The sequence below is a fragment of the Callospermophilus lateralis genome, chromosome 1 (assembly GCF_048772815.1).
Source record: "Callospermophilus lateralis isolate mCalLat2 chromosome 1, mCalLat2.hap1, whole genome shotgun sequence".
NCBI classification, from domain to species: Eukaryota; Metazoa; Chordata; class Mammalia; order Rodentia; family Sciuridae; genus Callospermophilus; species Callospermophilus lateralis.
The window spans coordinates 171,767,148-171,792,266 of record NC_135305.1 but is presented as its reverse complement, the minus strand read 5'-3'; the positions used below and the strand labels follow the sequence as shown (position 1 = coordinate 171,792,266).

General features: G+C 41.2%; 1 protein-coding gene across 14 annotated transcripts in view; it reads right to left on the bottom strand.

Annotated features, from left to right (window-relative positions):
* Positions 1-3,359: 3,359 nt before the first annotated feature.
* Positions 3,360-25,119, bottom strand: part of Cadps (calcium dependent secretion activator) — a 480,817-nt gene continuing 459,057 nt past the window's right edge. For all 14 annotated transcript variants that reach the window (XM_077105438.1, XM_077105450.1, XM_077105449.1 and 11 more), the window contains 2 exons: positions 7,026-7,130; positions 3,360-3,539 (listed from right to left, as the gene is read on the bottom strand). In XM_077105438.1, coding sequence (XP_076961553.1) covers positions 3,360-3,539; positions 7,026-7,130 — 285 coding nt within the window. The remainder of the gene's footprint in view (positions 3,540-7,025; positions 7,131-25,119) is intronic.

Genomic DNA, 25,119 nt, shown 5'->3' with positions numbered 1-25,119 from the left:
TCCCTTGGGGAGTCCAGAGAAAGCAGAGGTTGGGGTGGTGCATGGGCATGGGGTTTGCCAGGGACTGTCTGGTATGTTCTCTTTCTCAGCTCGGTCTCTGTTCCACAAACACGTTCACTTTATGATGAATTCACTGAGCTGTATGCTGAGGATTTGTGGTCTCTTTTTCATGCATATTTTAATAAAAGATTAAAAAGGGAAAAACAGAGAAAGCTTAAGATATCAAAGAAATAAAGAAGAAAGCTCAAGATGCCAAAGCCATCCTCTTATCTTTGTGTTTGTGGCAGGATTGGGCTGGGGTTGTGGCTCAGAAGTAAAGCACTTGCCTAGCCTGTGTGAGGCCCTGGGTTCCATCCTCAGCACTAAATAAATAAATAAATAAACAAATAAATAAAAGGTATTGTGTCCAAATGCAATTTAAAAATAAAGACACACACACACACACACACACACACACACACACACATATATATATATATAATTTTTTTTTTTTTTGAAGATTGACCTCAGGGCTAAACTTGATCAGTGCTTTCTTTCTGCTTTCTTCTGATGTCATTTCCTTCCCTTGGTCCTTCTACCATATCACCACACTAAGAGATGCTCTTTGACAGGATCTTCAGGTGCCAGATGATGGCAAATTTTCCTTTTGAATGAATCTGTTTTATTTGTTTATTTATTTATTCTTCCATCCATCCATTCATTCATTCTGAGGGTTGAACCCAGGGGCATTTAATCACTGGGTCACATCCCTAGCTCCTTTTTATTTTTTATTTTGAGACAGGATCTCCCTAAGTTGCTCAGAGCCTTGCTAAATTGCTGAGGCTGGCTTTGAACTTTCGATCCTCCTGCCTCAGCCTCCAGTGTCACTGGGATTATAGGCATAAATCACCATGCCTGGCTTCTTGTATTTTTTTAAACTTTGATCTTAGAGACATGTTCTTTTCTGACTTGGTTCTCTTTATGCCCTTTGGTTAGGTTTACTTCCTCTCAGGGATCCTGAGCCTTTTCTTCTCTCTTCCAACACGTATGTACTGGGCAGATGCTCCCTCTTTACTTTGCACATTTTTGAATTGTTTGCAATTGTTGCAAGAAATATGCTTTGATTTCAAAACTTAAAATATAATAAAAATATATATTTTAAAAAATCCTGGGTTTGCTAGTGCAACTTAACTATATGCCAGCCATTAGGCATCAAAATTTTCTCACACCTGAACGATATATCCCCACTATTTGTGTTACCAGTTTTATGCTGGTATCTCTGGATTCATGCTTCTGCATGGATTTGTGGAACCATTGGGCAAGCTGGCTTAATCTTTTCACCTTAATTTCCTCATTTATAATGAGGATAATGTCAATCTTCTCCTCTTTATGATTGTCAGGAGATTTAAGTGAGATAATACATGTAGAATGCCTGGCATAGATTAGTTGCTCAATAAATAGGGCAGAAATGCTGCTGATTTGCACCTGCAGACCAAGTAGTGTGAGATGTGCTCACTGGAGGGCTATTCTGCCGAGAACAACCAGTGACCATTTCACCTGTTCCTCTCAGAAAAGCAGTCATTTCCCTAAAACCTTCAGCCCCCAGGAGAGGTCACCCTGATTTAGGGACATAAAAATAAAGCCAACAGGGCTACATGTGTTTGATTTCTTTCAAACATAGGTGATTATATGGCTAGAGGGGCTGGGGAGTGAGAAGAGTACTCCATATCTTAGAGAAGCTAGTGAGATGCTTTAACAAATATATAAGAATCATATATAATTGGCACACACTTTGTTTGAATGCAAACACTGCTGTTGAAGTGGTGCTTAAAAACAGTTTGTTGGCCTTCTCTTCGTACAGGAGAAACATTTCTCTCGTTTACACTACTCACTTGCTTAGCAAACCCTTATTTATCCTATAATGCAAGCGTAATCTGCCCAACATGTCCAAATGCCCACAGATCCTGAATTAGTGGAGTCTGAATTAATGGAATTCGAAGCAGTCTCTCGTGGAGAAATGACAAGCATCTGAAAAACAACCCACTCCAAGAATGTTAAGCACACTCCAGAAAAATCACCTCTTCTGGGCTGGGGCTGTAGCTCAGTGGTAGGGCGCTTGCCTCACATGAGTGAGGCACTGGGTTCGATTCTCAGCACCACATTAAAAAAAAAAGTACATAAAAAGATATTGTGTCATTTACAACTAAAAAAGAAAAGAAAAATCACCTCTTCTCTCCCCTTTCCTCTCTCTTCCTGCTTGTTGTCTGGCTTTCAAAGGAGACAGAGGAAGACAGACGCCAGTGGATATTCTCAGGACATTTGAATGGTTATTTATTGAGAAGCCACAGTTTCCCACACTTTCATAACTGTAGGCTTTATATAAGGCAAAAGCAAGATGGATCCACTACTTTACACAGGAAGAGAGCGCTCTGCAGCTGACCTCAGGGTCGTGCAGTTACAGATCAAAACGCAATGTACATGACAGATATAAAAAACAGTGTGGAACAAAATAATTTAAATTATGATTACAGTCTACAGAGGGAAATATCCACATCTTATTATAAACACATTTATAGTCTAGGGTTGTCATTTAAATATTCAGGTGGGTTTTTTTTTTTTTTTTACATACACAGTTATTGAAACATAAAAGCAAAATGTTAACATTTAGGATGATAAACTTTATGACAGAAGACAGTTACTCTGAACTGTGCTCCATGCTAAGTCATGATGGGATTGCCCCCTTGCCGTGGCAATTAAGAGAATTAATCTGCCAGAATGTAGCCTTGTATGGCTAACTATATTGATAGATGAAAGGATAGGCCAACAAGGATGCTAGGATTCCATTATTTTTAATATATATATTTTTTTAGTTTTAGGGGAACAGAAGGAACCAAAAGTTGGCTATTGGGGCGTGGCCTTTGGTTTATTAAAAAAAAAAAAAGCAGATCTATGTGCTTAAATTATGTACGAACTCATTTAAATAACCAGCATCCACAAACACATCAAAGAAAAAATTCTCCAGCATCCACGCCTTCACATCCATTTATCTTCAATGTCTACACAGTTTGTGAATGAAGCATCATTTCACTTGGCTGGTAACAGAGACCCGTCTAGCAGTTGGACTATGTATTCTCCATGAACAGTATTTAAAGAATGGTGCGCCATATTGCTTGTAAACATATAGACATGGAAATAAGGAAACCAATGGATTGGAAGGTCATATGCTAATCTTGGTACCACATAGCTAAAATGGCAATTGTATTGGTAAACATCTCATGGGCATGGTAGTTGACAGAAAGTTCCCTAATGGAGTTAACTAACAGACTAAGGACATGCATTGATTACAGGACTGTCCCAGTGGACTCGCAGGACCAAGTGGTCTAATCATCTTCTTCATCTTCCTCATCGCTGTCTTTCATGCTGATCCCCTGCAGGCCCCCACCCTCGCTCACTGAGGCTGTGGCTTCTTCTACAGTGAGTCGGTTCCGGATGGTCTCGTAGGTCTTGCTGTTCAAGGTGGAATCCAGGACCCCTTGCAATCGGAAATCTCTATAGGTTTTCTAAGGAGGGAAAAGATGAAATGATAAGAGAGATATCATCTCCAAGGTGGGTAGGGAGAGGATGCAAAGCAGGTGTGACCTTCTGCTAAATGTCACTCTTTATGCATTGCCAGATAAAAAGCCACCGTGCTCAGATTTCACTTGTACTGAAAACTGAGATTCATTAAATGACAGAAAATGAGAAACTGTGACAGGATAAACTGTATTAGATGAAACAAAGCAAAGAACATAAGCTTGTGTTTATTCAATTCCATAAAGGGAAATGTTCCATGATTGTTTTGGTTCTTTTTTTGTGGGGGGGAGGGAGGGGGTCTGGTTCTTTCTCTTAGGTTCCTATAAAATAATATGATCGACAGTGTTAAGGGGCTATAATGTATAAATAATGGATCCAGTGATTATGGTATTTTATTATTTCAGTTACAGTCTGGTCTTTGGAATTTTTGAGTCTTATAATTGCATGAGCCATATCCCTCTGTCTCATTCACAAGATAGACATATGTATATTGGTATATGAAACCTATTACGGGCAGCAACAATTATGGGCAAGATGGAGCGCTAATGCCTCATCAATATGGTGCAAGCATGTGACTCATTTCTCATCTCCTTGGGAAAGAACTGTATTGATTCCGTTCACAACTTTATGCTCTCAGGGAAGAAATTTGGCTCTTTTTCAAGAACAATGGTTTGGGATTACTGTACCACAAGTTCTTTCTTTGTTCCTTCAGGCGATTTCTTTCGGATTTCCTTAGGTATCCTAAAGACTGTTTTGCTAGAAATCCCTTAGTGTTAATTGAACATGACCAGAAGCATCTGGCTGTTGTCTACTTCATAATTTTTTTTTTTAAAAAGGTCTCTTTGTAACTACAATTCTGCTCATCACACTGCATATCATTTTAGCTACTGATTCTGCTGTTTGCTTCTCCTATTGATATAGGAAATTTGCTAAAGGGGCCAGAGAAGGAGTGTTAACCTGTTTCAGTATCACTCTTGCCATTACTTCTTTTTCTTTTTTTTGGTATGGGGACTGAACTCAGGAGCACTCAACCACTGAGCCCCATACCCAGCCCTTTTTTTTTTTTTTTTTTTGTATTTTATTTAGAGACAGGGTCTCACTGAGTTGCTTAGCACTTTGCTTTTGCTGAGGCTGGCTTTGAACTTGCAATCCTCCTGCCTCAGTCTCCCAAACCGGTGGGATTACAGGCCAGCGTCACTGTGCTGGACCATTATTTCTATTTTCAATAGTAATCCAATGCAGTCACAGTGTTAACAATTGCAAGGCCAACCTCCTCTGAAGGTCATACATTATGATGACGTAGAGTCAATGACAGCTTGGCTTAGAGAAGCCCCATAATGTAAGATTACGTGCAAGATGGCTATGTTCCCTCTTTTCTATTTTATGCCCAATGCTCCAGCAGGATTACCCATGGAGCCTTCCTTCCCTCTTAATAGGAACTGAGTGTATAAGGTCGACCCAAATCATGGATCAAGCTGCAGGTTTTCTGAAGAGGAGGACGAAGAAGCCAGGCCGGTGTCTGAATGGTGTCTCCGCCTTGAGCACAAGAAGGGGAGTCTGAGTCCTTGTGTAGGCACGAAAATGAGTGGATCAACCAGAATTTTTGAACTTTTCAGTCAGATGTTCTATGGCCACTTAGAATACCATAATTGTTGCCGGAACCGGGGAGAAAAAATAAAGCTAAAACAGCTCTAGCATTTCTCCCCTTTATACAAATTCCAGAGCAGTGTGCTCCCCGACCGGACTCCGAGTGCCTAAGGGTAGAGGCCGTGTCTAGTCACTTTTGAATCCTCCATCTGGTGATACACAGGGAGGGGCTCGCCTCATCGTTACCCAGTGTTGGATGAATGAATACATGCTTGCTGAATAATGAATGAATGGATGAATAAACGGGGTGTCTGTTGAGACAAGAGAGAAAGCCAAATATCCTTGGAAATTTGCCCTGGAGAAGGAGACCTTTGGGTCACGGACTTGGCACAGAGGTGGCAATTCTGTTTCCTACCCCTGTGTCACGGCCTTCATTCAGCTGGGCCCGGTTTTGGTGAAAGTGAAGGGACTCCCGTGGCATGACCTTTCCGTGTTATCCCTCTTGTGGTTCGTGTGTGCTCGCATGCATGTATGTGCGCCCGAGTGTGTTTGGCAGACGGGGAACATTAAGGCTTCTCTCTGACATATCTTTTCTTAATTAAATAGGGTGAATCCTCAAAAGAGATCTGGAAATACCAGTGATGGGAGATCATTTTTAAGGTATTCCAAATTATGCCTTCTTTTCAGGTCAAACAGAAAATCTGACCCCAACTCTGCCCAGGGGTATTCATACTCAGAAAATGGAATTCAAGAGGCTAGTGAGTTGGCCTTAAAGAAGCAAAGAAAAGAAAAAAATTAAAAAAAGGGAAAAAGACAGGTTCATAGTTCAAGTGCATACGTTTCTTTTTAAAGAGCTACAGTGCTCTTGCTGCCTGTAACCTTTCCTGGGCAGACGCTCTGTGAGATCAAATGCAGATGATGATAACGCTCCTTAATTACACACAACCAAACAGTAATTGGTTGTAAGTCAGCACTGGGGTCCAGGAGTATCTTCAGGGGGGTAGTTGCTAATCCAAAAGGGACCAGGAAATGGGGTGGGGGTGAGTGCCGGGGAAGACTTTTGGCACACTGTTAAAAAAAAACCCAGAAACTGAGCTACCTTGAGGTTCAAGTATTTTAAAAGAGACTTTGTGCTTTGAATAGGAGTTTTGCATACAAATGTTTTAAAACCCTCCACGGGTGAAGCATCAAATGGAAACTGAAATGATCAAAAACGTATTTACCCCCTTCTGTGATCTTATTATTTCATGTAAACCACTGAGATTTCACGCTGAAATAATTATCATTAGTTCAAGGCACACACACAAGAACAGGGAAAAAAAGCTACTTTGAGGGTATGTTATCTCACCTTTGTGATCCTTTACATTTGATTGTATACACGCCTTGGAAGAGACACTACTTCAATTAACTATGAGAACAATATTGATTTGCATTCTGATAATGATCACAGGACATCTTTAGAAATAGCTGGAGGTAAATATTTCCATTAAATTAATTGTGGCAAAATTTTATTTAATTAAATCATAAGTGAAATTTGTAATTTATGTGATTAGCATCAATGGCACCCAAAGCCAGCTTTTAAAATCTAAAGCAAGGGAGATGGCCTCTGTTGTATTTTTAAATGGCAAATACATAAAAGTATTTTTCTATCTGGATAAAGATATCAAATTCCTTTTTATTAAAGTCTAAATAAAAATTAACCAGGCATTACAAAGTGATTTCATTGGTTTTTCTTATGGGAGATAAATAACTGTTTTAGAAATCATCTTGTATGTATTTTATAAGTATGTAGATATTCTTTGTGTTAAGGAAGTTCTGCAGCTTGGGAAGGAAATGTATTTCAGTAAGCTATTTGCAAAGGATAATAATTATTTTTTTTCTTTTACCTTTACCATCCTAATTAGTGTTTTCAATTGATATATGTGAAGCTGTAGGTCCATCCGGTCTGTCAACCAGGTGCAGATGACGTTCATAGAGCTGTTGTACCATTGCTGAAAAAGAGACAGAAGTTCTCCAGCCAACGCATCGTGGAGCGTTGACAGGGCAGACAGGGAACAGACCACGTCTGAGCACCCTGCTCTGTTCCAGGAGGAAACAAAGTGGTTAAAGAGAGTTTGCAAGCACAGAGATCATGAACATTAATTTACATAAAGCCGCAAGGTGCTGGGTGGGTCTAAATGAGAGCGGTGTGGACTCTGAAGCTAAGGTAGAACTCCGCTACTCTAGACATTCCAAACATAGTCCACCTTTTGCTCTTCTGATTTTCTTTGGAATTGGTTTACTTTACTCAGCGTTGATTCAAAGCATTCCTGATTTCCTAATGCTATTGTCTCCGATGTCCAGAGAAATGGGGGCTTCTCCACTGAACTATTTAATGTGCATTGCAACTTACCTTTGGAAAGCCCTGGACCTCTGTCTGCTAAGTATAATTCTGGGAATCAGGCTGAGAGCCTTATGAACTGGGGGAGACGTTTACCTCCATTTACCCAATTGGAGTGTTTCTGATAAAGACAATGAATGATTATTTCTCTTTAAGGGCCAAACTCTACTCTGGGCAGCCCATGTGCCCTTATATTGGCTGTGCAATCTGTTTTAATATTAACACCAAAAAATTATGGAAGAAGAAGGGGGAAAAAAAAACCCATTTACAAATGAGCTCATTTCAAGCTGTTGAAATCATACTTCCCCTTAAGGGGGTTAAATTTTGCTTCTTGTCTGTGAAAAATGCTTGAAGCTGTGTCACTTTAGACTGCCACCCCTGTGGTGCAGGAAGTCTCTGGTGCAGTATAATTTTGCAGTACTGCTCATATATTCATAAATCTCACTCGGAGACATATGAACAGTGTTATGAAGTGTCAGTATGAAAAAAAAATCTAATCTTTTAAACTTCACCAGGTTTCATTACGCTCTGCTGCTTATACCAAACAATTTACAAATAAACTGAAAAGGTGTGGACGGACCTATATATTTATTTATAGGGCATCTATATGAGGTGTGCACGGAAAAGAGGCAAAAAAAGAAAAAAAGAAAAGAAAAAGAAAAAGAAAGAAAAAAGTGGTTAGAGAATTGAGAGGAAGCACACTCTCATGCTAACCAATACACACACACCACATTCACATCACACAGCAGTGGGGACTCAGAAAGCATAAATAAAAACATGTTTCCGATGGTAACTCCACCCTTTCTCACCTAAAGATCATCCAAAATCAGTTTATGCCTAACACTCACAGTTTTTCTGAAGCCTTGTTTCTGACTTAATTTCTTAAAAAAAAAATTAATTTGGGTTTTTACTTGCAAGGTAGAACTGCCAAGTTTCACCTTGCAAGAAACGACACAGTCTCAGCCATGGCATCCAGAAGCCCTCTTTGCAATCTCTCTCCTAGCTAGGCTCCTTGCTCATCAGAGCCAATTGTGGCTCTCTTTGGAGCCCAGCCGCAACAGAGACCACACTACCCCAATCGAGGCAGCACTGAAGCCTCACAGCCAACTCCTGCTCTTTTAAAGATCATGGAGGCGAAACTGTCAGTTTTAGGAACCTTCTGTCCCTCCCCAGGGAGCAGGCGGGTAGGGGATTTTTTTTTTTTTTTTTTTTGGTGTGCATGTGTGTGTGTGACATGTACAGTTCACCCCATGGAGAGGGGAGAGATGGCTAGGGTCAATTTTCTTCAGGCATGGACAGGTTTTCCCCTCTAGGGGTGAGAATATTTTACTGAAACTTTTTTTTTTTTTTTTTTTTTTTGGTGGTAGTTGGTGGTGGGGGAGTGTTTTTGGCACCTCCTGCCTTGGGATTCTGGAGCATTTGCTTCTATGGCATCTGGGTTTGTTAAGAAGGGGTCTGGAGACAGGGCTGTCATGGGTCACGGGTGTTTGTGCAGCCTAACCTTACTCTAGGCAACTGGGGACTCTCCTGGGCTCACCCCAGGCCTCAAATTTCATCTTTGTTTGCTGAATATGATGATTTGAGAGTCAAAAAAAAACAAAAAAAAAAAAACAAAAAAAAACAACTCTGCCTTTGACCTTGGCCTCCTGGGGTTGGAAGATGACCTTCAAAACAACCTTGGTGACTTCCTGGCCAAATCTACAAGCCCAGGGCTTCATGATGGATATATCTCTGGGACACAAAAGAGGAGTGTGGCACTCTGGCTTCTAGGCAGAGGTGGCATTTTGCTTTGGCTGTGACAACAGACAAACCGGCGCTGGCTTATATCACTGCCAGCAAGTCTTGTGCAACATGCCTTTTTTCTCTTTGCTGAGAGACGTGCCACCTTTCAGGAAATTAAAAAAAAAAAAAAAATAGCACCCCCCTCCTTTCATTTTATATAGGCCGTTCCCACTCTAGTACATGGTTTTAAAATAGTTAAAAATAAATAAATAAATAAAAATACAAATAAAAAGGTAGCCTGCTATCAAGCATCTTGCTCTGCTTCTGGAAGGGTAGGGAGGTAGGGAAAGTATACAGCAAGGGATCAGTGCCTCACACGCAGATTCCCACCCCAGGAGAACAAGAAAACCCTGGAACATCCATACTTTTCCTCCTGGATCTCACATCTAGCAAAAGAAGTGTAAAAAATGTATGATGCCCCATTGGCTGCACATTTAAAGAGGCAAAAGGGAGTAAGTCACTCCTTTCCAAACCTTATGCTCAGTAGATGAAATTGGAGGCACTTTTGGAATCAGCACAGAGCTAACTTGGTTTTTCCAGAAAGGCGCTTAAAGGCATTTGGAAGTCGGAGAAAGCAGGAGGCACTGCCTTCTAGAACTTTAAAAATGTTAGAGGTAAAAGGGATCTTCCAGAGTACCCTTGAGAGAGGAGGCGAGGACAAGTGACTTGTCCAAGCACACACTGAGTGACGCCAGAAGCCGCAAGCTCTCCAGTGGACTGAAATAGCAGACCATCCATTCCCCACCCCGCCACCCCATGCAGATACAGTCACATGCTGGTCCTGAGAGCTGGCACCGTGCATCTCCTCCCAAGTCCACATTTAGGGACACACGCGGACAGTTAGAAACAGGCCACAGAGGAGGTTTTTACACCACAGACATTGGCAAACGCCACAGACCAGGGCTTTCTCCCTCCTAGAAAGCCAATTGTTAAATATTTATCAGTGAATTACCGGGTGTCTGAGTTATTCTTGCTCTTCCTCGTGGGGCTCCCAGTGCTTATTAATCAGGGTTGCTTTATTTGAGATCAATGCTAATGCAGCAGATTTGTTATGATTCTTCAAAAGATGAAATTCATAAAACATTTTAAGTTCTCCCCATTTTGTTTTTGTCTTTGGTTTGGATATGCCTTTTCTGGAGCTATCCTAACACCTGGGCACTAAATTTTTGATAAAATGTACTCTAAATGGGAAGGAAAAAGAATTGCGAGCCAGTGACATGCACTAAGTATTTAAGTCGAATCACGACTTCTTGGTTGCCTTCCCTAAATTCAGGTATATTAATTCAAAACTTCCTAAGTAAGGTTATTTTAATCCTAAAGAAAAAAAAAAAAGAAAAGAAAAAAGAAAAAGCAGTAGAGAATAAAATCTGCAGTAGCCTGAGCTTCTTTAAAATATGTCCCTGGGGGGATGAATCTGTGACGGTTTTCCACTTGGAACCCAAAGAGATGTCCATCACATGTATGGTCCCTGGGTTTCAGGGCCCTTGAAAAGCTGGATCTTCTCCAATAGCTGCAACTCCATCTGAAGGTTCTATTTAAAGGGAGCTGGGCTGGGTGCCGTGGTGAACGCCTGTCATCCCAGTGGCTCAGGAGGCTGAGGCAGGAGGATCCCAAGTTCAAAGCCAGCTTTAGCAGCTTGGCAAGGCCCTAAGCAACTCAGTGGGACCCTGTCTCTAAATAAAATATAAAAAGGGTGGGGTTGTGGCTCAGATTTGTACCAGGTTCAAATCCCTGGTACAAAGTAAATAAATAAATAAAAATAAAAGGATCTGGAAGGCTGATCAAAATCTAATTTAATTCTTTTCTACTTGTTACAGGTTGGTGGTTAAAAGCACAGGCCCTAACACACACCAGAGTTTGTGATCTAAAGCAAGTTACTTACAATCACAGTGACTCAGTTTCCTGATGAAAATGGGAACGGAACAGTTTTTTCTAGTCTTTTTCTGATGAGTAAATAAAGTAATGCTCATGCATCATGGTAACTGGCACACACAGGGCTGCCATAAATGTGAGCCCCCTACCACTGTCATCACTATTACTGTCTCCTCCCCCACCTCAACTGCCACCATCATCATTTCTCATTTATTTTTTTTTTCTGTCTCTCAATCTAAGAGATTTAAAAAAAAAAAAAAAAAAAAACCCTAAGGGAGAAAGCAGACTGTTTTGATACCATGCATAAGACTTATCAAACACAGAGTAACTCTTAGCGATGCAATTCTGTTGGAAAATCATGCCGTGGTAGATCATCACCCAAACCTATCTTGGGTGCATACAGCACATTTTAAATGATACTGTTCTGGATTAAAGTCTTGGGTTAAAAGGATTCAAAGAATGAGCGACTTCTCAAACCCCATGGTGATAAGTACAGCTTCCGCCAGGGCTGGCGACTTATTATCTGGATAACCTCAAGCAAACTGCTTAACTCTCTGACCCTCGGTCTCCTCTTGGGGTTAATGCCATACCTACTTCATAGGATTAGTGTGAGCATTAAAAGAGATAATTTATGTAAAGTGCCCAGTACAGTGACTACCACATAATAAGCACTCAATAAAATTTAGCCATCATATGACTCTCAGAAACATAATATGGACTTTCAAGTTTGCAACAAAACATTTTTTTTTCCCTTGGTCCATTTCTAATAGAAGTTGAGGTCAGTGACAGGCAGATATACTCAGGTCACATATTCTGCCTGCAAACATACTGACTTCATATGGAGGAATCCTTACACATGACATGTCTCTTTGTAGCTTCAGGCTTCACTACCTCCAGGATTAGTTTGAGGCAGTGAAATGCAATTGTGCAAAAGCAGGATTGAATACTGACTTTAATTACAATTTTGATATCCCATTCACCATGGATTTTTTGCATTGATTGTGATTTTCAAAATGTTGTATTAAAATTTGAATTGATCTTGATGATTACATGTATCAGATTTTTCCATCTATTTTGCAATTGAGGTGACTCATTCACTTCTCCCTAGCATTTACCCTTCGATTCACTGGAAACTTTATTCCCCAGAAAAATGCAGGATTGAGAGACAAGATGAATAATTAGCACCTCACTGGACAAGGAAGGGTTCACAGGAACCAGTGTAGGGCTTTTGCTTAAATCTGGGTAATCTCCAATCAGCGATGTCAATCAGTGATGTTGTCTTTTCTGCCACCGTCACTTAATAAGTCTTAATTCTTGACCCCTGACATATGGATATTAATTTGATGTCCTAAAGAGACATTACTGTTAATGGGGACATTTGTTTTCAGAACAAAACACATCTCACAGATGAGTGACAATGGAAATAAGGAACAGACGGGAGATGGGGCCATGTACTGTATTCCATATGCACCCGTCACAAGGGCAATTTATTATCTCCTGAACTTATGCAAACCCCCTGTCAGACCAGACCATTCTATAAGACTTTAGAGTCTCTCTCTCTCTCTTTTTTTTTTTTTTTTGCACACGGTGTGGGGAGGTACCTGGGATTGAACTCAGGGGCACTTAACCACAGAGCCACATCCCCAGCCCTATTTTGTATTTTATTTAGAGACAGGGTCTCACTGAGTGGCTTAGGGCCTTGCTGAGTTGCTGAGGCTGGTTTTGAACTCGAGATCCTGCCACCTCAGTCTTCCTAGCAGGCATGCACCCCTGTGCCCAACTCATTGCTTCCTCTTGAGAGAAATGATTAGAAAAATTTGTAAGAGGATGAAGGATATTCTTTTTAAAAAAAATACTTATTTTTTAGTTTTAGGTGGTCACAATATCTTTATTTTTATTTGGTGCTGAGGATTGAACCCAGTGTCTCATGAATGCTAGGCAAGCACTCCACCACTGAGCCACAACCCCAGCCCAGGATATTCTTTCTTATCTAGAATTAACACAGTTTGTCTTCTTAGTCCTACCTTTTCTTCTTATTTTATGTTGGTAGCTCTGCAATTGCTAGTGGGAGAGATTTTTCACCGTGAGCAGTTTGTTTTTAAGGAAAAATACAACTCACAAAACTGCCTTCATCCCAATGGCTTGGGTTTTCCTAACAGAGTGTTAGAGATAAAAGAGGTATAATATGGATCAAAACTTCAGTCCTAAAAAATTACATATGCTGTAAAAGTTTTAGTGAAAAGGGAGAGCAAAACAGTCAAGAGTTTTCATATCAGAGGAAAAATGTTTCTCTCGTAAAATGAAAGATGTCACAGGGCAGTGCTGTCAGAGAAACAATTTCAAGTAGATTCACAAATAATGAAAACAGTCCAGCGCAAAACTCATTTCTTCCTACTGCTTTTCTTTTTTTTTTTTTTCCTAAAGAAAAATTTTTACTGATGTATAACATGCATATTATAGGTATCTCACTCTGGCCAAACATGTACAGTTACAGCATTTGTACATGTGTACGTGTAACCACACACACATACACCAAGGCACACAGCCCTGTGTCTGTAACTGAGAATAATATTTAGATATGTACCATTAAAATAAGCTGTGTGTGTGTGTGTGTGTGTGTGTGTGTGTTGCAGAGGTTTAATCCAGGGGTACTCACTAAGTTGCTGAGGCTGGCCTTGAACTTGCCTCTGCCTCCTGAGTCACAGGGATTACAGATGTGTGTCACTTCAATCTCTTTAAAACTCATGACTCTGTTGAACATACCCTCAGCCTGAACAACAGCTAAAATTCACCAGGAACTGTGTTCATTCTAAATATGCATTTCCTTTGAAATTGGCATGTTTAAACCATATATACCAGGGACTCAAGGCAGCTAATATCTGTACGTTCATAGCCTAACTCTAAACAGTGACATAGTAGAGTTGGGTCACCCATAGTTTCATTTTTCAGATGAGGAAACAGAGGCTCAGGGAGGTAAAGTGGTAGTAACTAACAAGAGATGGAGCAGGGACTTAAAACTCTTCAAGGCATGGCATCCTGGTGGCTACCAGAATCCACTGGATCTAGCTGTCCTGTGTGTGAATCTTTTTTTTTTTTTTTGGTACCAGGGATTGAACCCAGGGTTGCTCAACCACTGAGTCACATCTCCAGCCTTTTTAAATATTTTATTTAGAGATAGGGACTCATTGAGTTGCCTTATTTGCTGAGGCTGGCTTTAAACTTGTGATCCTCCTGCCTCAGCCTCCTGAGTCGCTGGGATTACAGGCATGTGCCCCCATGTGTGTCAGGCATGTGTGTCAGTCTTGATTGATCCCTTTTAACCTCTCTGTGCCTTGGTTTTCTCATCTGGTAAGTGGAATGATAATAAAACCCACGGAGGGTTGATTAAATGAGTAAATATGTCTCAATTCCTTTCAATGGGTCAGGCACATACTAAGCATTAGCCATTATGACGTGAGCCATATTATCCCACCCTGCTTGATAAGGAAGAAATCAAATATCCCCAAGGGCAAGCTGTTCAGAACTGTATAAAACATTATGAGCACTTCCCATTCTCCTAAAAATGCCTGAGCAAGCAGGTAATTTGGTAACAGAGTGGTAACCAACCTGTGTCTGGGGACTAAAGAGACACAGTGAAGGCTGGAGGATTTTTTCTTTTTTTTGGAAAGTACCCTTTCTCCAACTCAACGCAGCCATCCATCAGAGAAACTGGCTCAGCATTCTGTCTAATGAAGAAATGACATTGTATCTGTTGGCAAGGAGTCCAAGAGGAAGATAATCCCTCGACCACACCCAGGTGACTAAGCTCTTCGCTTTGTTTTTTAGTGACAAAAGGGAGTTGTTATTAATGAGGGGGGAAAAATATTCCCACCACCAGTTTAAATGGCTGCATTGAAATACTGTAATGAAATATTTCGCGTTCAAAGCTTTCCATGCACGTTTCTACCATACAATTTGGGTAATTTAAGAACCTGTGAAAAAATATCATCCAGGGTCTTTTTAATGTCTACCGAAGTAACCGTAGCCTGATCACCCTAAGCCACAATTCCACGGCTCCATGAGTCTCTCGGGGATCTGACTGTGTTCAGTGTTCTAATCAGAGATTCAGGGAGGGTATGACCAAAAAAATCCCTGGCTTGTTCAAGCCATCTCTGCCAAATAGGAAAAAAACTTCTTATCTCAGGATTTGTCAGAGCTCCCCAAGGGCCAAGTAAACCCTTTCTAAAGGGCATATCATCTGAATGCTTTCTGGAAAGGGGAAGCCATTCAATGGCTTCTGCCCCACTGGGAGTGTCGCTGTCATTGAGGATCTGATCTTCTGAAACCCATCAGAGATGGGTATTTCCCAGCCACAGCTTCAGGACGCTCTGCTAAAAGCACAAAGCCAAAACCAGTCATCCAAAACAGAGGACTCAGAGTAGCCCCATGACCTTCCCCAACACCCCAAATGTCCTTTTCAACTGAAGATGGATTTTTTTCCTACCTCTATATTTCTTTGGATACCTAAAAACTCACCTTTGGGTTGGAAGTCTTTGCAAAGCTTGCTGTAGTGGTTCAAATGGCCCAAGCCTGAAAGCAAGACCGCACCTCTCTGGGGACTCACTAACGGAGCAGGCCAAGAGACAGTGGCAGTCTCACAGTCTAGTCACCTACAACTTGGAGCCGGGACAATAAAGCTCCTTTGCCTTTAGCCTCTTCTCCTACTGGGGGTGGCGGGGGGGATAGTGCAAAAGACATTTTTTTTAAAAAATGAATTTAAACTATCACTGCTTAAAATGCTTACTTCTGTAGGAACTTGGAAATTAGCATTTGGGAGCAATTTTATTTTAACCCCCTTGGAAAGGACCTAAATAATATCATGATATTCTTTAAAAAAATATCTTTATTTTAATGTGGTGCTGAGCATCGAACCCAGTGCCTCACATGTGCTAGGCAAGCGCTCTATCACTAAGCCACAACCCCAGCCCCATGGTATTCTTTTATTTAAATAAACAGTTATTTTTCACATGAGCGAAGTTTATCTCTTTAAACCTGAAATGTGGAAAAATATCCAACAATAAGATCTTCAGTATCCAAATTTCAAGCGAATGATCCAAATAGTGAATCTAAACTTGGATTCTTTATGCATCTCAGACCTATCAATATTCATTGCATGGGCTGAATACAAGGAGAGGTAAGAGTCTAGAAGGATCCTTCCAGAAAGCAACCAAGTAGGTAAGCTTAATTCAAAGCTTAGCTTACATGGGCCTTACATGTATCTCTCTCAGGAAGATATATTCTGTGTTTTTTTAGTGGTTTGGTTAACTAGTTGGCAGTCACAACAAGCTACACAAGCTAGCCAAAGCCAGACTGTTAATGATTTTGCTGCTGCCGAATCAACCAGACTGTATGAAACCCCACAAATAACACAATCCCCTTTTATGCTACCCAAACTCCTGTCTCGATGAAGTGAACGGTCATCTGCAAGGAGACACAATGGTCTCTGAAAGGCTTTCTTTCCTAATAATCATGATACTACTGTTTATCACCTCTGAATGAGAAAATAAAGTCAAAGATCAATTCAGAGATACCTACTTCAAGACAGGAACATCAATGACGGGAAGACAGAGTCTTAAATGTGATTTTCAGTTGCAAATACTACTTCCAACCAAAGGCAAATACCACCCTTCCACCATTGCCACAGTCTGAGTGAGTGACATTATTGAAAGCTGGGTGATCTAGCAATTTCACTTTTGGGAATCGATACAAAAAAAAAAAAGAATTGACAGTGGGATCGCAGAGAGATATTTGCACACCTGTGCTCAGAGCAGCATCATTCACAATAGCCAAGGGGAGAAAGCAGTGTCTATCCAGGGAGGGATGGAAAACCAAAATGTCATAGATACATACAATGGAATATTACTTAGCCTAAAAAGTCCAGGAAATCCTGTCATATGCCCCCAAATGGATGCACGGTTAGGATAATGTCAAGTGAAATAAGCCAATCACAAAAAGACAAATACTGTATGATTTCCCTATATGAGGTAATCAAGACAGATTAAATTCTTAAAGCCACATCAATGTTTATAGCAGCTCAATTCACAACAGCTAAGCTATGGAACCAACCTAAGTGCCCTTCAACAGATGAATGGATAAAGAAAATGTGGTATATATACACAATGGAATATTATTCAGCCCAAAAAGAAGAATGAAGTTATGGTATTTGCTGATAAATGGATAGAACTGGACACCATGATCATGCAAAGTGAAATAAGCCAATCCCCAAAAACCAAAGGCTAAATGTTCTCTCTGATAAGTGGGTGCTAACACATAATAAGGAGAGCAGGAAAAATAAAACTTCATTGGATTAGACAAAGGGAAATGAAGGGAAGGGAGGGGAGGGATGGGAATAGGAAAGACAATGGGATGAACCGGACATAACTTTCCTATGTTCATATATGAATACATGACCAGTGAAACTCCACATCACATCCAACCACAAGAATGGGAAGTTAGACTCCATGTATGTATAATATCTCAAAATGCACTGTACTGTCATGTAAATCTAAAAAGAACAAATTTTTTAAAAAAGGAAGTCAAATTCACAGAAACAGAAATGGTGATTGATAGGGGATAAGGGAGGAGAAATAGAATATTGTGTTTTAATGATTATAGAGTTTCAGTTTTTCAAGATGAAAGGAGCTGTAGAGATGGGTTGGACAATACCGTGAATTTACTTAATGCTATGGAACGGTATACTCTGGAATGATCAAGATGGTACATTTGACATTATATAATTTTACCACCAGAAGAGAAAAAATGGGAAATCAAAATCATTTTTCATACTGAAAAGGAAACTTTGCTTAGGAAAGTTCAGACGGGTAGCTGTGTATATATTCTTATCTGGGAACACTCAACCCTGTTTTCCAAAAAGAGAGGAAAAAAATTCTTTATAGGATAAATGTGGGCATTTCATTTAATCCCAGGACCAAGACAGTTTCTCAAGGTTGAGATTTGAGAGTGTGAAGAACAAAGAACAAATCTGATAGCATTTGCTCAGTCATTTATTTGGTTTATTTAAAACATGCCACGGGGCCAAACATTTCTAAATCTCTGAAAGAGAATTAAATGAAGCCCAGAGATTCCTCAAAGGGGATTGGATCCAACCAAAAAAGAATCCATTTAAAAAAAAAATTCTTTTTTTTTTTTTTTTTTGCACTGCATGCCACATCACTTTGTATATTTCCATAGACTCTCCCTTGTCCCCCATCGGGGCTCCCCCCAATTTTCCAAGCAGGATTTGATCAAATAGCTCTCAGTCACCTAGAGACTTTGGTTGCCCAAAAGGGCAACAGCTCCCCATCTAGAATCATTCCCTCCACAACAGACTTATTAAGGTTTGGAATGTGTGTTCAGGAAGCCCGTATTTTAGGAAACAATTAAGTAGAATTAGGCTAATAATGCGAGGCAGGCAAAGCTTTTGCCCTTTGCTGAGAAATAACTCCTACGTGGAACAGTCATACTAATAAAAATCATGTATTTCTTAAATGCCTCAAAATGATCTTTGCACCAAGCTCGGCAATTAACACTGCCCCACTGTGGAGCGTTTACTCCCCAGGCCTGGGAGGATTAGTCTCTGTGTTCGCTGCACCAATGTCTTCCTTCCTTCCGTGAAAATACCCCGTGAGGCTTGGGGCTGGGAACAGGAATTTCTGCAAGCAGGAATTTCGTAGGAGGCTTAATTCCCTGCTTATCTGAGAGGGTGGCAGGGCAGAAAGGAAGGACCAAATGCCCCCTGCCAGGCCCACATGGGGGGCCACACCAGGGATGTTCTTGGGCCTCCCTGTTCTTGACCTTTCTTCAAGTGGCCTGGGGCCTCATCTACTGAAGGGATTGTTCCCTGCCCCCCAAAAACCCACTCTCCCCTCCCAAGAGCCACTAATGGGCCATCTTGTGGGCCAGAATAGAAGTCCCCGCTCCCAGCCTGGGCAGGAAGTGACCGCTGGGCAAAAGGGGGACACAGACCCTCCAGTCTGATGCTTTGTCTCCTTGACAACACCCCAGCCGGTGGCCCAGGGAACAGACTTAATTTCTTTTCTTTCTCTGCCCACCCCTCCCTGCCACATACTTCTTTCTTCCCTCTTTCTCTAGACGCGAACGTACGACATCCAACATAAAGTTGCCGAAATAGCAATCTTGTCTCTGAATATATAAATTGCAAAAATTGATATGAATAAATCTGCAAGTAGCACACTGATTGTGGCACATTTTATCAAAAAAAAAAAAAAAAGAAAAAGAAAAAAAAAAAACCGGCGCTCCATTGCTCGGTGGCTGGGGAGGGGGGGGTTGGTGTCATTACACATACAGAAAAACATCTGCAAACTCCCAGTTTCTTTACTTAGAACTGAATGGAGGCATGACCTCCTGTTCCTTGCCATGAACCCTGAGTTCACACTCATATTTTACATGTTACAGGAAGCCACAGCTCGCCCCAGGGGTGCTGCAAACAGACACGCAGAAGCCAGATGTAGCCCCCCCCTGCTCCTTAATGCACCTGAAGGAGCCGGCAGCTCCGCATTCAGAAGTTGACATGCTAGTAGCTTAAGGTCACTTCAGATTTTGTAAAGAGGAGGACAAAACCAGGAATGCTTCTAGGGCTGGGCTGTCAGCGGGGAGGCAGAGGGATTACAAGAAACCTGTGACTCTGCCTCTTTCTGCCTTTGCTGGTAGTTTTTTTGTGTGTGAACAAGTGCCATACAACAGATTGAGCCTCGTATAAAGGCCTGAGACTGTGCAAGGGCTCCCTGCTGGGCCTCAGCTGTGCTTGCAATTAGCAATAGGCACGGAGCGATTATTGTTGGGGTGGCGATGGCAATGCGAAGTGACAAGTTTTATGGGGGAAGTTGGGAGTGGGGATGCTCGGCAAGTTCCTCTTTCTTTCTTTCTTTTTTTTTCTTTCCTTCTTTCTTGTTCTACAAAACAAAACAAAACAAAAAAAAAATACGTCTTCCTTGGAAGGCTGTAACCTCGGATTTTAGAGCAAGCTATTCCCCACCCCTCCCAGCCCTGTCATTCAAAAGAATCTTAACAAAATCATTGAAAGAATATTTTTCCTCAGTGCTTCAGAATGCGGGTTTTCTAGGTCAGAGCTCCCTTGCCGCCCTATCTAATGTCAGAAATACCCATTTGCCTCAAATTAGCAGAGAGCTTGGAGTTGAGGGTAAGAGATTAAGCACGCAAAATCACTCAGCAGGTGACGGGAGGGGGGGTGGATTTGGGGGTTGAGAAGTCTTTAAAACTGACTACAAGACATTATATACTTCTGACAAAAGAACATAGTAATCCTACCTGCTTGCTTTAACCACTGTTGTTTGCCTATTATTATGTGCTTTAATGCTCATGAGAGCAAAACTATTGCTGATACTACTCAATTACCATAGTAACTCACACCAGTGACCTCTTATCGCAGGGCTCCCAGCCCAGCTGTACCAATCCAAAGAGTTTGTATCTTTTTATTTATTTAAATGGTGACATATACTTGGACTGGAACGCTCCAAATCAAAGCTATTCCTCTTTTTATCTAGGATGAGTACTTGTTTTGAAATTGCAAGGAAGGATCTTTCACCTTTGGAATCCAAGGTGCTTCTGAAGTTAATGGATTTGGGGTTGTGTCATGCCTTCAAAATGATCACAAAGATACACAGTGATGCCCGATAAAAAGAAATGAACATGTGCGCATCCAAGGCCAGCAGGCTCCCCAATTGTGGGGATCTGTCCTGTCGTCCACTCAGGTCTCCAGGTATCATCTGCAATACCTGGGAGGGGCCACATGGGAAGCTCTTTTGGGGAACTGTGGCAATTTTATCATATTGACAGGCCTAAATGCCCGCAGGACAAGATCAGGTTAAGATTTAATTGTAAGTTTTAAAAAAGAAAATAAAAGTAATATCAGCATACACTTTTCTAGCTTTGCATTTTCCACTGACCTGCGGACATGGACATGTATGTGAATACACATATGTATACTATATATTCCAACTTATTACTATTATAATTTAGACTTTTTTTTGTGTGTGTGTGTTTTGGACATGGGATTGAACCCAGGGGCACTCAACCACTAAGCCACAGCCCCTTAAAAAATTTTTTTTTTAAATTTGAGACAAGCTCTCACTAAGGTGCTTAGTGCCTTGCTAAGTTGCTGAGGCTGGCTTTGAACTTGCGATCTTCCTGCCTCAGCCTCCCAAGGGCCACTGGGATTACAGGTGTGTGCCACTGTGCCCATCGGCTATTTAGATTTTATGCATGGCATCGACTTCTTATATTCTCTGAAAAGTTCTGCAATAAAGATATGCATTTAACTTTATGTCTTTCAGATGTAACTGAAAGTGACTGAAGAGCCACTTTTCATGAGCCACTTACTTTAATTTTCAGGGTATTTATACAAGGAACCCACTTTGGGAAGAAGTTCTAGAGTGACAATAAGAATAACAATAATTAGCAATTTCAATAAAAATAATACCAGAAAACATTTAGAGAGCCCTTGCTAGGAGCCAGGGACTAGTCTAAGTGATTTATATGAATTAAATACATTTAATTCTCCTAACAACCTAAACATTAGTGACTTTTTAAGCCTCAGTGTACACTTCTATGATATATAATATTGATACATATTTCTTTTATAGGACAAAGGAAGAGAAAGAAATGTAATCAGCCATATGTAATAAAGTGGCTTTTAATTTTTATTATATTTTTTCTGCTTCTGACCTCAGAATATCTGGAGCCCTTGGGTTTCCTAGATAGATAATTTTTTTTCCCCTAGAACTCCTTGCCCTATTTAATATCAAGGTAAATGAAGAGCAAGGCAAACTCTTTCAAAATCCTTCTACTGTTCAACTCTTGCTACCCAAATAGCGAAATACACCTTCCCTCTCTGTCTCTTTTGATTAGCCCCCAAAGCCCTGCTGTCCTGAATGAAAGAATCCAATTTAGATATCAAAATGAGATCTGGGCTTGCCTGGACACAACATGACTTCTGAAACTGCTGAGCGTCTAAGTAATTGAATAAAAATGTAACCAGTGGTCAACTCCTCAATGAAAGAAGGAACCTGGGCCCTGCACCCGCTGTTCCAACACCCCCTGCTGATCAGCAGGGACCCAACACAGCAAAATCAAGAGTTCTGTGACACAGAGCAGCTCTTGTCACAAATGTCAGAGGTGGACATGTACCACATTAAACAAAGGGACCAGGAAACTGTAGTGTCTGAGAGGAAAGGAACTGCTCTCTCAGGTACCTGGAAATTTCTCAGCTCAGATCATTTCTCTCTCCAAGAGACATAAATAATAAAGCCAATGTGATTAAGCCCCAGTCAGCTTCTAACCAGCCCTTGTCTGCCACCTGGGTCTCCCAGGGCAGGTGTGCAGTTTGGGCATTAACAAACTGACCACCCTTAACAATATCTTCACCCTGCCAGCCCCACGGCCTATTTTTCTCTGGATATGTCAGGGATTCAGTCCTAGGCCTCCCTGGGCATTGAGAAAATGGACCCCCATGCCTTTAGCCTCTGTCCTCTCAAAGGAACCCACTGTTTTGAGAAAATGTATAGTTACAATCTAAATTCACACTTTCAAGTCCGCTCAATCATTTAAACTCAATTACGTCGAGAACGAAATTCTAGTTTTGGTGGCACATCCTTACTGCCTATTAACTATGTGAGAAGTGGGAATAATTTATCTGAAAACTATTCTCTGATATGCATACAAGGTCTTAAAAGATAGGATCAGGATTCAGTATGAACTGAATTCAGATTATTCTCCAACAGCATCTGCCCACTCCTCTGATTGCTTCTTAGGTATGGGAACTGCATTTAGAGTTAAAATGCATTAATTCGCAAGCAGATTGACGTAAGCAACTGAAAAAGCAATTTGCATACCATATAGAAATGATTATAGAAATCGTACTCTAAAATAAGGATTGTAACTCATATACAGAACGGAAAGAGAAAGCTGAGTGCCAACTTTGTCTTTTTAAGACAGGGTCGGTTATCCATATTAGGGCTAATTTCATAATTTGCACATATTCAACTTTCTGTAATAACAATGAATCATTAGTTTTGCGAGCCCAAGTGGAAGTTTCTTACTTTGGAAAATTCATACTGACTTTAGAAAGCTGTTTTCCTGGGCTGAGGTGGTTCCAATCATTACCTTCACTATGCAAAAACAGGGCCTGTATACTCATGTCATTTCTGTGCTATAGAAAAACCTTAATATAGCGTGTTCAGATAAGGAGGTTATTGGAAAGGTCCAGGCCAAACCACAAGAGCTGATTTCCAAGGAGATCATGAAAGAACACAAAGATAACCACCTACAAGGTGCTGTCCAGAGCCCCAGAATTCAGACAACCAAACCTCAAAAACTATCACTGGATCCAGAACACTTTTCCAAAGTCTTCCAAGCGGCTTTTCAGACTAGATCTGTGGCAACTTAGTGAACGTAAGCTGTTTGGAGAATGATTTCTCATCAGAATGAACATGATCTTTTTAGGAGCCAGAGATGGCTTTGAGCAGTTTCCAAAAAGCAGTCAACAAAGGCGGATGGAGGGGCTGGGACGATACTCGGATGGTGGTCCCAGGAGCTGGAAGGAGTGTTGAGTTTCAAAAGAGAAGGCTCCTGACCTGGCCCAGTGGACATACAGGTGGCCTGGACGAGGTACCTCAAAGCCCCAAAGGAAACATTTGGGTGTCCATAGCATTTCCTGTTTAAAGGACGCCCAGAAAACAGGTTCTAAGGCTGGGGCTCAGGGATGGGGGGGGGGCAAAGAAATAAAATGCTGCTTTTTAAGTTAACATGTGTTTCTACCGCGTGCAGCTGGGCCCTGCCTCCAATGGCGCCCTTTCCTCTTGCTTTATTTTTAATCTCAGGAAACCATATTCCCCTCTTGCTACTTCACACTGCGTGTGACTCTATTTTTTTTTTTTTCCTCCTCTTTCTTTCTGGGATTAAAAAAAAAAAAAAAAATCCACACATTTGCCAGATTGCTTACCTAAACCTTACCCAGGGGGAACCAGCCATCTCATTCCTGTAAATGGCACAAATTTCAGACCACTGCCCTGACACAAGGTAAAACATGTCAGTTTTGCTGGTTGTCCCTCCTATCTGCAGATGGTTTTGGGATCCATCAGCCAGGAGGTAAGAAGCCAGCGCCAGGTCCCCCAGGGAAGCATTCAGCGGGGTCTAGGGCCTGGGCACAGAGACAGTTAAAGCATGAGTTAATATGTGCGGCCCGGATCACCCTGCCTGCTTCCCTTCCCCAAGGCTCCCTCCCCCTTCCTCTCCACCCCACCACCACCACCACCACCCCCTTCTGAGGCGACAGAATAAGAAATTAAACACTTGTGGGTTCATTCGAATGAGTGAATGAAATTGAATAAGCTCTTAGTACTTGAGGCACACAGCGAGCGCTTGAATGGGGCGAACCTCCTAAGTTGAATGGAGTGTCTTTGGGGACCAATTTGTCTCTTTTCACTCTTTATTCTTCCCTTTTTGCTGACAGATGTACAAAGGCGGAACTACGCCGTACAGCTTATCCGCATGCACCCACAGCAGCTGTCACTTTTGTCGAGCAAGTTAATCAAGCAAATGCCACCATATCCCACTTTCTATAAGGAACAACATGTTATAGACAGTAGTCTTGCTAGAAAGAGACTTTATTTTAACTTTGATTGGCTTGGTTCCTCCACCTCTCCCAATACCTTCCCCCTCCCCCCCCCCCCACAAAGAGAAAGGGGGAAGGGGGTGGACTTTGACCAAGCCAACTTTTGGCTTCGACAATGTTAGATTTCATAATAATATTGGGCATGAGGCTGGAGACTCATTTGGAGTTCTTTCGTAGGGACTGAGGGATGTCCTGAGTCTTTTTTGTTGTTGTTGTTTTTTTATTTTATTTTTTAATTATTTTTTTCCGTTTTGGG